This window comes from Sitophilus oryzae, unplaced genomic scaffold (assembly GCF_002938485.1).
Source record: "Sitophilus oryzae breed Bouriz unplaced genomic scaffold, Soryzae_2.0 scaffold_937_pilon_pilon, whole genome shotgun sequence".
Lineage (NCBI taxonomy): Eukaryota > Metazoa > Arthropoda > Insecta > Coleoptera > Curculionidae > Sitophilus > Sitophilus oryzae.
The window spans coordinates 1611057-1628819 of NW_022147569.1; the positions used below are offsets into that span (position 1 = coordinate 1611057).

Sequence of the window (17763 nt, forward strand, 5' to 3'; positions counted from 1 at the left end):
TCAGTTCTTCCTTCAATTTTAAGCAATAATCGTAATATACAATGTACATTAATTGAAGAATTGAAATGTTAAAGGAAAATTTTGTAATTTCCAGACTTAATATAATCTAATTTTATACATCTATAAATGCTAACTTGAGAACTAATTCTCTCAGTTTCGGCAGAATGGCATCGTTAAATGAAACTGAACATATCAAAATTAATTAAACCAAATTGTTTAAGTGATATGTTCGAAAGTCAATACCTAATTATTATTAGGTATATTATTATACCTCGGAAACGGTTGGTTGAGGTACATTGTGTGTATTTCGATTTTTGCTTAGAATGGAAGGAAGAATTGAAATATGCAGTAATATACAGGGGGTTCTATTTAAAAAAATGAAACTTTTATGTCGGCGAATTTTGCTCTGCGCGTTCGGTTCGTTCTGTTCGTTCGGGCTAAAATGCTCAAGATAGACGCACCTTACAATGTTAAATATAATCTATAGTAAATAAAATTAATTTAAGTATTTTTTTTTGTCGAAATTTAAAAATGTGAACTTATAACTTATAAACATGCAGAATGTGGATAACGCAGGATGTTGTAACATTGCATTCTCTCGAAGCACTATAAACAAATATCCGGAAACTGTGGCACTGAAAAGTTTTTCAATATTTCCCGGAAAATTTCACACCTCTACTTTTCAACCAATAACATGCTTTAATGTTGACTAGTTACCATGGCAACTGAAAAAATTTCCGGAAATTTTTTCGAGGTGCCACGAAACTTTAGTGGAAATTTTTTGACAGTTGAAAAGGTAAACATAAGATCTACAATCATAATGTGAATGAACTACAATGTCTATATATTGAAATATTACCCATTTGAGTTTTAGCATTTGATGTAACTAATTAAAAATATAATAATATTTGTTAATATTATTAACAAATTGGAAATTATTTTAAAATGTCATGTTGGATTAATATTTTTTTTTTCAAATTTAGGTGTGAAATTTTCTTACCGAATACCACGCAAGCTTAAATTATTCCTGGAAATTTTCTTTCGGGCACGAATATTTTAGGAAAATTATGCCTCGTCTTCGACTCGGGATAATTTTCAAAATATTCGTACCCTCAAAAAATTTCCGAAAATAATTTAAGCTCTTGTGATATTATAAGTGAAAATATCAAGAAAAATATAAAATTTTCAACATTTTTTTTCGCAGAAAAACCTCATGGGCGTGTTTCTGGGGACGAACTTTACTACCACTTAAAATACTTGCACTTATTTCTGGGACACCCTGTATAATAAAAATCTTAAATGATGTTAATAGACAAATGTAAACAATTAAATATAATAAACTTACTGAATTTATCCTACGAACATTAACAGATGTGAACAAAATTTAATCTAAATTTTCGTAAATATATAGCCTCTGTCTTATCTAAAACATATTTTCCACTTCTTAACTATCAGTAAAGTTATTGTTTGTAATTTGTAAGGCTGCTATAGTAAAACAATTCAAAAATGGCAATTTGTTAAAATATTTCCCACGAATTACATGTTGATAATAATTTTTTATTGATATAAAATCAGGATAACATTGAAGAATTTCCTTGAGTAAATGTAAAACTGCATATCGTCTAGTTGATTAAACGCGCGTAAGTAGATAACATTATAATAGAAAATAATTATAAATGAATGAGGTTTTTAGTTATTTTTTATACTTTCGGCCGAAAAGATTAATTCACGAGCGCTGAAATCGTGAGTGAATTAATTTCGGGAGACGTAAATGCAATTTATCGTCGTGTATAAAACAATATTTCTTTCCATAGCGGAGTTACGTTTTAAAAAATATTTAGAAATTATTATTTCAGGGAATTTATTACGAGTAGAAAAAATATTGTTGGCGTTGGTTTCTATGTAATTTGACAAATAAATAAAGCTGTCTCTTTAGTTGTCAGTTTTGAGTTAATATTTTTTAATTCTCTTTCGTGTCGATTGCTGATTGAATTGGAGCCAGAAATGGCTCAAAACGAAATGTAATAAAGTTACAAAAACTAATGGCCAGATTCTCGGGTGCCACAGTATGTTTGTACCCAATTTGGTTAAAATTGGTATAGCGGTTTTTGAGTTATCGTGTTACAGACGGACAGACAGACACGATGAAAATATTTTGGTCATTTATGACCCAAGGTCATTTTTAGTGAAATTAAAAACTTTTTTTTGCCGATCTTAATAGCCTACCATACCTGTCGGTATGGTCGGCTAAAAAATAAAAAAGTTATAGGGGTGAGCCACTTTTGAGTCGCACCCAGTATTCAACTTAAAATTCCATACATACGAGGCGTTTCGGAAAAAATAAGAATGATAGGAAAACAATATAACATACGAACGTCGTCAAAACACAAAATACACATAGGTCCATCTTAACCCACACTAAACCAATGAACATTGGACAACAAAAAAAAATATACCAACATACCATGTGAAGGTGATAAATTTTATATTCGTGAAACATCTAGACCCTGAAGAGTCTATTTTGTACGCTGTACTTTCGGTACGCTGTACTTACGCTGTACTTACGCTGTACTTAGGTTTTAAATTTTGAAAATCAAGTGAGGTTAAAATACAATAAAGTAAATTATCAACAGATATTAAGGCTGATGCGACAAACGCCGTATCCAAACTACTTCCATTTAAATCCCGAATAACTTATGAAAAGGAATACCAAATTTTTCAAAAATGGAAGCAATTAAAATTTTTTAATTACTTTTGTGCGAGAAGAAATAAAGTTTTTAACCTCTCCTCGCTGTTAAAGTATAATTTAATCTACCCTCGTGGTTAAAGTACTATGTTATGTATTATTTTTGATAGATATATGGCAATTTTAACAGTTGCTATGGAAAAAAAATATAAATATTATACTATTTCTTATTAAAGATAGATATTGTTACTAATTCTGTCTTCATAATTAAACACTGGATAAACACATACACTAACTTATTTATGAACAAATATTTTAAACTTCTTCAATTTTCTTTTATTTTTCATAATGTTTCATTTTCATAATTATCAGATTGTGACGAATTCATTTATAATGACAGGGTGTTTTTATTTCTTAATATTCACGGAACACACACCATAGAATACTTATCAGCGTACCTGGCAGGTGAGAATTTGGATAAACATTATTGTATATATTACCCTTATTTTAGCAGTCCTAAAAATGTGTCAGATGATAGTTTATATTATAATTATAGGTATACAGGTGCAAATATAGTCTGGCTAATGTGGGACATTGTGGGATTGCCTTGCCAGACTCGTCCAACGCTCGTCAGGTGTGCTAAATTAGGCATGTTCAGTTATACATGTGATTGGTTGTCATCTCTACATAATTTTAATTTACATGATTTATTATAGGAAAAGTATTGGTTTAGGGCAAAACTTGACTGTAGATAAAAACACTTTTCTCGACGCTTTGCGACCCTAGATATCAAAAACTTGGTCCGTCATTAAAAAACTTTATTCGCCAATAACTTTGTAACTGTCTGAGATACGAGAAAGTTGTATGTATTGTCTGTAGGAAATTTAATTTTTCTAACTCTCATATAAAATTAAACAATGAACGATATCAAAATAAGAGCTATATATAATTCTTAGTTAATTTTTTTAAAAATCTTTGGCCGTTATCCGACTTTTGCCAGGCGATGTTTATTGATAAATATCTGTAATATTAAATTTTTATTTTTTTAAGATTCCTTTTAAAGTTGATTAGATATAAACAAGAATATGATCTATATCTAGTATTTTTCGTATTCGCCAGTATTTATTTTGTACTCTTATTCACGGTTGTAACATATAGATAAAAATGATTTCACATAAACATAATATTACACAATATTTCATAATGGTAGATAATCTTTAATGGATAAATACCAATTTCAGGCTTTTAGTAGAGTTTACAGAATAAATACTATGACGGGTGGTGCATCGTCGTTGGAAAGATATTAAATCCTATGCAAATTTTGAACTCTGCAAATATTGGCTCCCCTATACAAGATAGTTTAATAGCCGTAAAAAAACTCATCGGAACTTTATTAGAATAATTTGAACGAGAAAGGGATAGTAATGTTTCCTTTATATCCCTTAAGTGCTGTTACGAAGAGACGGTGAGTTTTGTTGATGGAAATAATAACTGTTTATACAGGGTGTTTCAAAAAACATGTCCCATCTCTCGTGGGGAGATTCCTCACGAAAAAATAAGATTTATTTTTCATATCAACATAGGTCCGATTCTGCTTTGTTTCGTAGCTACAGGGTGTTAAAGACTTAATAATCTTTCGATTTATTATAATTTTCTTCCAAGTACTTTTAGTGATTCGAATGAAATTTTGAGGGTAAAAGTTACTATAAGTGCTACATATTTGAATGCTAAAAAAGTGTCGATAAATTCATCAGGGACGTGCATATGGGTTATCACTGGAATAGTTTTCAAACAGAAAAACATGTGCGCCACTGACTTTTTTTCTTTTAATACTAACAACGATAATACTAACTAACTTTATTAGTAATAAAATTGTGTAGGCCGCTTAATGCCAATTAAAAGTTACCTCTTGATATTTTGCCGAATTCGGCCTCCTTGATGAGACAAACGCAATTTTATTAATCACAATTAATAAAATTTTAATAAAAATTCTATTAATAAATTATATATTTTACCTAATTTATTATTAAATATTATTACTATTTGTTATTATTACTATTAGTCCAGCATACACCAATGTCAAATAAAAAAATAAAAGTATTTAAGATAATTAAAATAAATCTAATTTTAAAAAGCTTTAACATCCTGTAACTTTAAAACTATGCATTTCCATACCCATGTATAAACATAGAAAAAAGTTGCTATAAAGGAACTTTTTTTCATATTTTTTGATGAGGAATCAATGGGTACTTATATTAAACTTTAGCAAGTTAATGATATTAAAATTTTTAAAAGCTTGCTATTAGACTTGGATTAAGGCAAATTAATAAAATTGCATTTATCTCATCAAGGAGGCCGAAATCGAGAAAATATGAAGACACATTTTAATCGGCATTAAACTGCTTACAGTATTTCGATGACAAGAGAAAAAAAGGTCAGTGGCGTACATGCTTTTTTTAGAAAAATATTCCAGTGATAAACCATATGCACGTCCCTGGTTGTAGGTCTGATGATGCTCGTATGAGGGAAACACGTGTAACAATTTAATTTTGTCATATTAAATGTTGAGACCGAGACTTAGAGTCTTATTGCTTTGGCTTTTGTAAAGAAAGAAGAGTATTAGAGAGAATAAAGAAATAACAATAACTATTAACGACAATAAAACGACGTATATTTCGGCCATATTTTTAGAGTACAGTTTTCTACAGCTGATCGTTGAAGGAGGGATCGAAGGCATCGGCCGTAAAAGTTACTTGTGTCCAGGGGCGCATATAAGGGAGGGGTAATGGGGGTAATTACCCCCCCCAGAAAGAAATTAATTTATTTTAATTATTTCTTTAGAAAATCGACAACCATGATGTGACGATTTTTCTGTCGTTACCCAAATAGAATGAAAAAAAAAATCCGTTGCTCAGGGTTAGAGGAAAGCTGGGTTCGTAGGTAAGGCTTCTGACTCACAGTGACTTTCTAATGTTGTTAAAAAATAAAAAAATTATAATATATAGGCTGCAGAGATTTTAATATTGATGTTAAGAATTCAAATAGGTATGATCAAAGACAGTGAAAAGGGCGCCACTTACTTTGTTTATGAGAGTGGTAAAGTAAGAAACCAAAAAGAAAAATACGATATCACAACATAGCTAAAATAAAGTAATCAACAGCATTAAGGGTCTATAATGTTTATCAGGAATAAAAGTCAGAAATAACTATCCTACATTAAACATTTATTGAAAACGAACACAAGTATCATCAATTAGTCACAGTGATGCCAATTTTTAAATAGATTTGAATTTAGTAACTGTATTCTTTGAACTAAGTAAGCTACTTAATAAAAACAGGTGAAATTTATGTATGTCTCAATACGATGATGTTTCGAAACATGTAGTGTACAAAAACCTTTAAAATGAATACGTGTTAATAATTTTCATATAAAATATCATAGCTAAGTATGAGTGTACTGTACGAATCAAATTATAACTTATAACGTTAAATTAAAAATAATTTTGACTACAATATGTGGGATAAATAGTGATAATTTACCAGGTTATTAAATCTGTTGCCTCAAAAATTATAAAATAAAAGCGTACCTTGTGTATCAAACTTAAGACTTATCTGTACATAGTTTCTTATGATGTAAACAGGTAGTTAGGTATTCTCCAGACTAACAGAAGTGGATGCAGATGACTATGGCAGGAGAAGTCTTCGATATCAGCCAAAAGAAACGATTGTAATGTCAGGAACACTGTCTTAAGGTCTGCATAGGTCCATACAAAATAAAAGTGGGTGAAACATACAATAATTACTGCGTTATTACTGCATACCATGTGGTAATTACTGAGTACCATGTGGTAGTTACTGGTCTGAAAATCAGCTTTACATAAATATATTCAAACCATATGCCGATCCAAACCAGTAATTAAATACTCAAATGAACGAACGGAAATAAGGTGATCATTCCAAGAAGAAACCAAACAAATACGATCTATACTCTGGATTGCATACTTTACAAGGTTTTCAAATTCCCAAATCGGATACCCATGCAATGCAAATCGAAAAGTGGATTCAGAGTGCTTTTCACTGGAAAATTTGTCGGACGCCGAAACACGCGTCTTCTCCAAATTCTCAGAAAAAAAGACCTTCTTCTCAGTTTCAGAACCGAAGCCAAAAACTTTTCACCACAGACAAAATGAGAGAGAAAAAAGTGATATCATATGATCGAAATCATTAGAACAGAAAATCGCAATCCACAGCGAAGTGAGATTCGGACAAGTGAAATGCAATTAATGAAGTTGAAGGCATATAGCGAATAGATGGCGCTAATAAACAAGACAAGTGAACTGTAATAAATGAAGTTTGACATCTAGCGAATAGATGCGCTAATAAAAATTAAATATCGAGACAAGTGAGCTGTAACAAATGGAGTTTGGTATCTTTGGCATCTAGCAAATGCCATCTATTTGCCAATACTAAGAAATTTAAATAAAAATAGATTTTTAAATTCAATTTTATTAAAGGAAATAAAAAATGTTACAATGAAACTATGAACCCTTTCCAGACACAAACGGTACATTGTGAGACAGGAAATTGTAGAGAGAAACAAGCTCTATAACATAGGATACAACATTTTAATGAACAGTTTTTTCCATAAAATCAATAAAATGAAAATATACGAAGTAATATATATGTACTGATTTCTTTCGAAAATCGACAACTGTTAACCTATGATTCCTTCCCGGACACAAACGGTACATTTGTGAGACCGGAAATTGTAGAGAGAAACAAGGCTTATAACATAGGATAGAACATTTCAATGAACAGTGCTTTCCATAAAATCAATATAATGAAAAATATATACGAAATAATATACATGTACTGATTTCTTTCGAAAATCGACAACTATGAAACTATGAACCCTTCCCGGACAGAAAAGGTACATTGAGAAACAGGAAATTGTAGACAGAAACAAGGCCTATCACATAGGATACAACATTTTAATGAACAGTGCTTTCCATAAAGTCAATATAATAAAAAATATACGAAATAATATACATGTACTGATTTCTTTCGAAAATCGACAACTATGAAACTATGAACCCTTCCCGGACACAAACGGTACATTGTGAGACAGAAAATTGTAGAGAGAAACAAGCCCTATAATATAAGATACAACATTTTAATGAACAGTGCTTTCCATAAAATCAATAAAATGAAAAATATACGAAGTAATATATATGTACTGATTTCTTTCGAAAATCGATAACTATGAAACTATGATCCCTTCCCGGACACAAACGGTACATTGTGAGACCGGAAATTGTAGAAAGAAACAAGCCCTATACAGGGGCGTATATACGGGAGGGGTAATGGGTGTAATTACTCCTCCCAGAAAGATATTAATTAATAAGATAAAATTTGGTATAAAATAAAATTGTTACAAAAAAGTTAATAATACAAATTAAAACAGAATATCCAAACCAATCCAAGTAGATTTTTTCCACAGTTACAATACCTTCCAGCAAAAATTTAATTCAAATTTAGTACTTTTTTGAATATTCACACTACCCCTCCCAGACTCAATCTCTAGATGCGCCACTGCTTGTGTCTAGCCCCAGCAACTATTAAGCTTGACCAATCACGTTAGAGTTTTTGACAAAAGCGGATGCAGAACAGCTGTGGCGCACTATATAATTTATTACAAACAAATAAAGAAAATCAATGAATATAAAAAAAAACAAATATAAATTAGTAAAAACCAACCAACCCCACCAAATAACCAACTAATCAATGAATTAACACCCTCCAAATAACCACGCTAACCAAAGCTTAATAATTGCCTTGCTGGGGCTAGACGCAAATGTAAAAGTTCTATTGGATGCGGAATTTACGTTGGTAGTTTGATATAAGAGAGGCCAGTATTATCCGTTTAGCACAAGACAGAGAGGAATTCCCGTTGATGCTTGCCAACTTCCCATTGTTAATTTTAAAGTTTAACTTGATATAATGTCATTTTTACAGAATGTTAACGGTTTTTATAGATGTATCTGTTTAAAAAAATCTAAAGTGTTCTCGAATAATTGCATTTAGATATTTTAAATAGGTTTTTCTTTGTTCTTGGATTTTTTTGCTCCGACGACGCTGAGGGGAAGAGATATACTTCCCGAAACGTTCAGCAATTTTCTGTCCGTTTGTCCGGCAAATTTGTTTATCAGTAAACCACTGCTGGCAATTAGTCTCCGTTGGATTAACGCAGCAGTTGTGGCAGCAGTGTTTACAAAAAATAATTATTTTATTTTGTAGATTTTTTTACAGTGGTGAAATACCCAAGGACTTTTTTGGAGAGATGAATCCGCCAGAGGTACACACATTTTTTAGGAAGAATTTGTCATCAAAGATATCCAGATTTAAGGGCATATCAAGTATCCGTATTCGCGAATTTACTAAGTTAAATCATGGTTATATGGTACGGGTTAAGGTTTGATAGTACGGACAATGTGGATTATACAAAAAAAAAACAGAAATGTTAGATGTGATATAAAAGATGAGAATAAGCTGAACGTCTTATTAATATTAAAAGAAAATCCTAATGATTCCGTTCGAGAAATATCGGAAAGTCAGAAGTATTAATAAAACTATAGAAACACAAAAAAATAAATCCTTATCAATTGGAACAACATTAAGATCTACTTATCAATAGAATGAATTTTGCAATGCATATGCTTAATACAGTTCATAGAGATTGGAGAATTTAACTAAATCTTATTTTCTGATAAGGCTACTTTTAAATGTAAAGGATTAGTAAAAAACGTGATATTTATTATGTGACAGAAAGCCAACACTATAGTAGATAGGTATGACCCTTTTAATTATAGAAGTCTACTATACAAAAAGTACAGTCAAATCTTGTCTCATATTTTCCAAAAAATACAATTTTCTTATTAAATATCTATTTTAGGTATAGGAAGTGCTTAATAACAAAGAAAGATTAAACAAAACTCTGTTTAATTATGATACAAAATACACTATTTAAAATAGTGGAGAAAAATACGACATTTAGTTTTGACTCACCCTGTATATATCAAACAAGTTTGCAAATTTTGATAGACTGAATTTTGTGGAAGGCAATATTATACAGGGTGTCCCAGAAATAAGTGCAAGTATTTTAAGGGGTGGTAGATCTCGATAAAGAAACATATTTTCTCTTTATCGTTTTTCAAATAAGTCCAAAATAACGGAGTCATTTTACTTTTTTAAAAATTTTTACAATTTCCAAAAAAAAAAATGATTTTTTGCTAAAATTTTGAGAACCGTTGGATCTTTTCTGGATTTTCTTTCTTGTAAGTTTAATCTAATACCTATGTTGCCATATTATCAAGAAAATATGTTTTTTAACTAAAAACTAACAAAAATTCCAAAAAAAATTTCAAAAAATTTCGAATTTTCAAAAAAAATTTTTCGCGAGAAAAACCTCATAGGCGTTTTTCTGGGGTTGAACTATACGACCAGTTAAAATACTTGCACTTGTTTCTGGGACACCCTGTATAGTACTTTAGAAAGTTTTAGAAATAGTTAAAAGAATTTTAAATTCCTCGAATATAGAATTTTGAGCGGAATTTATATAAGCAGTAAATTTAGTTTAAAAACGGTCTATTTCAAAATGTACAACTCTAAAAATACAAGTTTGAAAATATGTTTGAATCACCCTGTATGTTGAAAAAAATAATTTCAATATGTGTGTTACCATTACATCCACATTACGTAAAAAAATAAATGAAAATCACAAATCAAAAACCTAATATGTATAGAGCTCTTTCGGAAGCCTGGATCACCCTGTAATCCCAAAACGCTGTATTAATCAAAAGTTTGAAATTTTGTAGCAAAATTAAATTAAAAGAAATAACAAAAAAAATTAATTTCAGACATCAAAATTGCAATAAAATTCCAGAATTGCCGGTAATATTAAACATATGAATTTGTGTAATATTGCACCATACAATATATAAAAATATAATGCTGTATGTATTACTTTAGTTATTATGTTATATTTATATATTTATGTGTTATCAAAATAGGTACTTATGTTTATATGTATATAAATACTATCAAATAAATTATTCCTATTTAAATTATTTCTGTAAATTGAGTTGTCATTTATTACACAATGTTAACAATCATCTCATAATATTATGTTTTTGCATTGAAAAAATCAGAAAATCAAACAGGTTTTTAATTAACTTTACACACTTATATAGGCTTTGCTTAAACGAAATTATAAACAAAATACGGCGAACCATTAAGTGATTATCTAAATACATACGTATATCTATTCCGACTGGGAAATGAATGGCGTTTATCTCACTTGAGAATTCTTCGCATTCCTTATCTCATACAATAAGGTTTATTTGATAATATATTAGGTGTTCCACTTCAACTTATAGTAATAATAGAAATAAAAGAATAACTGGGGGGGGGTGCATATAGCTTGTGCTTAATATGCTGGCGGATTTTGGACTGCCTCGTTCATTCGATATACGATACGATGTGAATATTTTATTTTGACGGTGGATCTGAATTTTCTAGCTTAGGTATACCGGGTGTGTCTCAAAAGTTGCTCACTCCTATAACTTTTTTATTTTTTCAGATTAAACAACGAGATTTGGTATATTAGTATATGACATAAATTAGGATTGATTGACGTATTCAGTTTTTTTCGGCCACTTCCTGTTTCACCGGAAATGACTACGACTTTTGATTTTTAAATGGCACCCTCTGTATTTTTTAATTTTACTCGATAGAAAATGATACTCCGAATAGAATGACATATCATACGTCAATTTTTGACATTTTCACTTAAAACAAAATTGTATTTTAAATTTCAATCTAGAATGCCGTGGCTGTGTTCAAAACACTAATTTTTAATCAAGGAGCCTTGGAAAATAGATTTGATCGTCTAATGTGTTTAGTGCCTTGTTCTGGCCGGTTAAAAGATGCCCAAATCGTATTGTTGTAGATTGAACTATTTCTTCGTTGATAGTATTACTCAGAGGTATTACTATTGCAATTAAAAAACTTGTATTAAAACAGCGGACGTATTACTGACTACTTTATTGTTCCGCCATCTTCTTTCATCACTTTTGACAGACGACTCTCAATCTTAAGGTCGTCCCACACGTACAATAACTAAAGGAACTTTACACATAAAAATAGGAAAACAGAAAACAATAAAAACACTGAATGACCACTAAACATGCCCCCGGCCTTGAAAGAGTCAGCTTTCAACCTCAATCGGCAATACACAAAACTTAGCAAAACTCCGTTTCACAGTTCCACTTGATGTCTTGATAGTAGCTACTCGAGCGATGCCGTCTGATCCTGGATGAAGTAAGACGATTCTACCGAGTTTCCATTGAAGTGGATGAGAGTGGTCATCTCTGAGAACAACAAGAGACCCAACTTGAAGTGCTGCTTGCTGAGTTTTCCATTTGGTGCGTAACTGAAGCTCGCTAAGAAACTCACGAGTCCAGCGGGACCAAAAATGTTGTTGGCACTGCTGCATCAGCTGGTATCTTGAAAGGCGTGACGTTGAAATGTCTCTAAGGTCTGGATCGGGAAGTGATGTTGCCGGTTGTCCGATAAGGAAATGAGAAGGGGTTAAAGCGGATAGGTCATTGGGGTCTGAGGACATGGGAGTGATTGGACGAGAGTTTAGGATTGCTTCAACCTCTGCCAATATAGTGCAATACTCTTCAAAAGTAAGTTTTACGCTACCGATTATTCGAGTCAAGTGTCTTTTAGCCGACTTAACACCGGCTTCCCAAATTCCTCCGAAGTGAGGTGAGAATGCGGGTATGAAGTGCCAATTTACGCCAATATTAGATATACTATCTTGTAAAGAATGTTCTTGCGATTTTAAAAATTGAGATAATTCTCGTAACTCTGAATTGGCTCCTACAAAATTTGTTCCGTTGTCGGAATAAACATTACTTGGCTTACCACGGCGTGCTACAAACCTCCGGAAGGCAGCAATGAAGGCATCCTTTGATAAGTCACTCACCAATTCTAAATGAGTGGCCTTGGTCACAAAGCACACAAATAGCGCAATATACGCTTTAGAAACCTTGGCTCCTCTTCCCTTTTTTGAACTCAAATATACTGGACCTGCGTAGTCTATGCCAGTATTATAAAAGGGTGGAGCAGGAGTAACACGCGCTTTTGGAAGATTACCCATGATTGGAGAAGGTTGCAGTGGTTTGCAGCGGTAGCATTTTATGCAGGAATGAACAATTTGTTTAGCCAAATTGCGACCAGCCAGTGGCCAATAACGTTGACGAATTGAATAAAGCAGTTGTTGTTGTCCAGCATGGAATAATCTTAGATGCTCGTGTCTAAAAAGCAATTTTGTAAGATGGTGCTTGGACGAAAGAAGTATTGGATGTTTGACATCAAAACTAAAATTTGATTGACTAAGACGTCCACCAACACGTAAAATACCCTCATCGTCTAGAAAAGGATTTAAAGAAAGAAGCTTAGATTGCCTTGGCAACGCATGACTCCTTTGCAACGTTTGAATTTCTTCTGCAAAATCATCCTTTTGAGATATCGTAATAAGGTATCTAAGAGTATCAGATAAATCCTTTGCCTTGAAAGGTTTAAATTGCTTGTCAGTGGGATTTCGACAATTGTATATGAATCTAAGACAATAAGCGACCACCCGTTGAAGTTTCATTAAGTTTGAAAATTTATTAATATTAATCCAATTTGAAGTTTGAAAAGCTGCGAGAATTATTTTTTGTTTCTTAACTTCTGGGAGTTCTCCTTCAAAAGTAGCTGCAGAATAGGGCCATTGATCTTTAGGTTGGCTAAGCCATTGTGGGCCATTCCACCACATAGTACAATCCAAAAGAGCCCTAGGCAAAATACCTCGGGAAAGAAAGTCTGCAGGATTGTCGGCGGTTCGAACATGATGCCATTGGTTAGGTTGTGTTAACCTTTGTATTTGAGCGACTCTGGTTTGAACAAAAACTTGCAAAGTACTTGGAGAAGTACGAATCCAGGCAAGAGAGACAGTGGAATCGCACCAAAGAAATATATCATCAAAAGTAAAAGTCATTGAATTTTTCACTCGATCAACTAGCTGTGCTAACAAGAGAGCACCGCACAGTTCTAATCTTGGAATTGTTAACGATTTTAGAGGACTAACCCTACTTTTAGCTGTCAAAAGCTTTACCTGAATCTCTCCGCTGGAAGATATACTACGAATGTATAGACATGCGCCATATGCTTGTAAAGAGGCATCGGCAAACCCGTGTAACTCCAACTTAACGATTGACGTATTTGAAACAAATCTGGGTATTTTTAAAATGTTAAGTACTGGTAGTTCTTGCCGTAATTGCCGCCATTGATTGTCTATAGTAGCTGGAAGAGACTCATCCCAGTCAAGCTTTAAGGACCAAAGTGATTGAAGAAGAATTTTTCCTAAAATGATACATGGGCCCAAGAGTCCCAAGGGATCAAAAATCTGAGCTATATCAGACATTATAGTACGCTTGGTAAACTTATTTAAACTGATAAAATCAGCAATAGTGTACATTAGCTGATCGTCTTCATAAGACCAATACAAACCTAGAATCTTGGTTCGTTGATCCTTGCCAATTTTAAGAATAGTAGAAGGATTTTGAATGTGCTGAAGAATTTTGGTACTATTAGTTGCCCATTTTTGAAGTTGAAAACAGCCTGAAGAAAGTATTTTTGAAATTTCGTCACATATTGTTAACGCCTCACTTTCTGAATTGCAACTTATCAACAAATCATCCATATAGAAATTGGATGCCACGAAATGAGATGATTGTGGGAATATTTTGGAATAATCTATGGTCAATTGCTTTAAACATCTTGTAGCTAACCAAGGAGCTGATGCAGTACCGTAAGTTACTGTTTGTAATTCGAAAGTTTTTAATTCCTCTGAAGAATCGAAACGCCATAGAATATTTTGGAGATGTTTTTGTGATCTATGAATCTCTATCTGCCGATACATTTTAACAATATCCGCACAGATGACAATAGGCCCCTGTCGGAATCTTAATAAAATGGAAAAAAGATTATCCTGAATGGTAGGACCAACTAGCTGCAAACTATTAAAAGAAATTCCATTATCAGTTTGTGCCGAGCCATCGAACACAACCCTAAGCTTAGTAGTTTGATTATTTTCGTTAACAACTGCATGATGTGGCAGAAAACCAGAATTAGAATGTTCGTCAATTTTAGATATTTCTCGCATATGACCAAGTTGAATATATTCGTTCATAAATGCTGCATATTCTTCCTTTAACTTTGGTTCACGATTCAATTTCTTCTCCAAAGAATAGAATCTTTTGGTAGCAATTTCACGAGAATCACCTAGAATAATAGGATCGCATTTTAAGGGAATATGAACAATAAATCTACCGTCGTCTTTTCGCTCGGTTGTTTTAGAAAATATGTCCTCGCAAAGCTGTTCATCTGAGGAGAATTTCACATTTGAACCAGGTGGAACAGTTTCTTCGACTTCCCAGAACCTTTTCAATAAAGAATAGATTTCGTCGTTTGAACTTGTACTAAAATTGCACATGGATTGCGCAGCAATAGGATCATTGTATAATTTTCCAGAGACTACCCATCCTAGAACAGTTTTTTGTAACGTAGGTAAATTAGGTCCTAAGCGGAACTGACCAATGCATAATAAATTGTAGAACCATTCAGCACCAATTAGAATATCAATCTTTGAAGAAACCGATAAACCAGGATCAGCTAACCTCAAATTGGAAGGAATATTTAAATTTGAAAGGTCGAATGACTGGAATGGTAAACCTTTATTAATTGTAGGTAGAAGTAAACATGAAATATCAGCTTTGAATGAGTTATGCATGGACACTACAGTAATATTGCATCGCTGTTTGATTTGAAAAGGAGTTTGAACGATACCCGAAACAGAAATACTTACTGGAAATGTCTTTAGACCTAATCTCTTACATGTATCTTCTGTAATAAAATTGGATTGGGACCCAGAATCTAATAAAACTCTGCATGTTTGAAAATATCCCTTTGAATTTTTAATTTGAACTAGTGCTGTAGATAATAGAATATTATCCGAAGCAATGCTTGAAGTTGCAGAAAATGCGTTATTTGATGAAGTTGTTGGACGCTCTGGTCTTGAATTTACTTGAAAGTCGTTATGAAGAATTGTATTATGCTTTTGAGTACATTTTTTGCAATGTCCTGCTAGGCAATTGTTGATCGTATGAAAACCGCGTAAACAATTTAAGCATAATTTTCGATTCTTAAGCTGATTAAGACGATCTTGAGTTGAAAGCTTTAAAAAATCATTGCAATTTTGTATATAATGATTTGAACCCTTGCAAAAAATGCATTCAGTTTTGAACTTTGTTGAAATTTGATATGAATGAGATTGTATCTTGACCTCTTTGGTCATTAAAACTGTTTCTAAGAAATCGGCTCTTGAACGTAAAAAATCTTTGAATGTTTTTAATGTCACCGTATCCGAATTGCCCTGAGTTGTCGCTGCTTTAACTTGCTCCCATGCTCGAAGTGTTGATTTGTCTAACTTATGACTTAATACAAAAACAAGAAGTGTGTCCCAGTGCTCAACCGGTTGATTTAAGTTTTTTAATGAGCACAAATGCTTAGAGAGGCTATCTAACATTTTTCTTAAGTCACTTGCTGACTCTTTAGATAATGTGGGCATTTCGAATATGGCTTTGACATGATTGTTTACCAGAACGCTATTGTTATTATACCTTTGAAGTAAAGAATTCCACGCTATCTGGTAATTGTCAGCCGAAAATTCTATAGAACGAATAACTTGCATGGCACCGCCGTCCAATGCTGCCCTCAGGTAGTGAAATTTTTGAATGTTTGTTATACTTGAATTTTCATTGATAAGTGAATCGAATGTATCTCGAAATTCTAACCAATTATCGTAACAACCTGTAAATTTCGGTAATTTTATTTCTGGTAATTTTACATTGAAATCATTTTTATTATTGTTACTTGAGCCTACATCAAAGTTACTTGAATTACTCGATTCGCTATGAGAATTTGGAATTACCTTGTCAAAGATGCTTAAGAATTCCTTGCACTCAACTAATAAACTAAAATAATTTTTCTCAAAAGTTTCTCTTTCCAACGTTTGTGTATCTAAATCATCTGAACTTATCTCTATCTCTGTTTGAACTATCTCGTATTCTTGTATTAATTTCTCATATTTTTCTAAACGTAACTTTAATTCAGCAATCTTAAACCTTTCACGATCGGTAGGCGAAGTATCTTGAAAGGATTCCTTTAGGGTTTTAAAATATTTTTCAAATAATGTATGTCGTTGTTTGAAAACTCTACGTTTCCCTAAAAGAACCCTTGTCTCCTCGTTTTGCATTTTGATATTAAAACCTATTAATAAGAACTTGGAGCAAACCTATCTTCCCGTTGAAAGAAAAGGATAATAAAGGTAAATAGGAACGGACTCACCGGCAATTTGCGTCGTCGTTTTACCAATCCCGGGCACGGCTCTCAAAACGTATTTTTTTTCTGCTTTCGTCGATGTGTCCTCCCCTTTTCCGATGCAGTTGGACCAGTCCACTCTTCGCACCGCTTTTACTACGCAACTCCCCTATTCTGGATCGTCTTGCGCAAATGGACTCGTCCGGCTTCGACCTTGAACGATAGAAATTGATCGGAAAAGTATGGATTTTCTTTGAATCTTTGAAATAATTGAAGATTTCACCCAGCTATCCGGCTCGAAGGACCAAATATGTTGTAGATTGAACTATTTCTTCGTTGATAGTATTACTCAGAGGTATTACTATTGCAATTAAAAAACTTGTATTAAAACAGCGGACGTATTACTGACTACTTTATTGTTCCGCCATCTTCTTTCATCACTTTTGACAGACGACTCTCAATCTTAAGGTCGTCCCACACGTACAATAACTAAAGGTAACTTTACACATAAAAATAGGAAAACAGAAGACAATAAAAACACTGAATGACCACTAAACACGTATTTTTAATCATATCTCATTTTTTTC

The 17763-nt window shown here is 32.6% G+C and overlaps 1 protein-coding gene across 1 annotated transcript; it reads right to left on the reverse strand.

Annotated features, from left to right (window-relative positions):
- Positions 1-11951: 11951 nt before the first annotated feature.
- On the reverse strand, positions 11952-17111 carry LOC115890922. Its single transcript, XM_030911287.1, has 2 exons — positions 13485-17111; positions 11952-13322 (listed from the first exon to the last, which is right to left on the reverse strand). The coding sequence occupies exons 1-2, from the start codon at positions 17109-17111 to the stop codon at positions 11952-11954; spliced, it is 4998 nt and encodes a 1665-aa protein (XP_030767147.1).
- Between the last annotated feature and the right edge of the window lie 652 nt (positions 17112-17763).

What these genes read in the sequence shown, in the direction of transcription:
- LOC115890922 (XM_030911287.1), bottom strand. Translation starts at nt 17,111, where the DNA reads ATGCAAAACGAGGAGACAAGGGTTCTTTTAGGGAAACGTAGAGTTTTC. An exon ending in TTGAAGGAGAACTCCCAGAA is followed by an intron (nt 13,323 to 13,484) that starts GTTAAGAAACAA and finishes AAACCTTTCAAG; the next exon opens with GCAAAGGATTTATCTGATAC.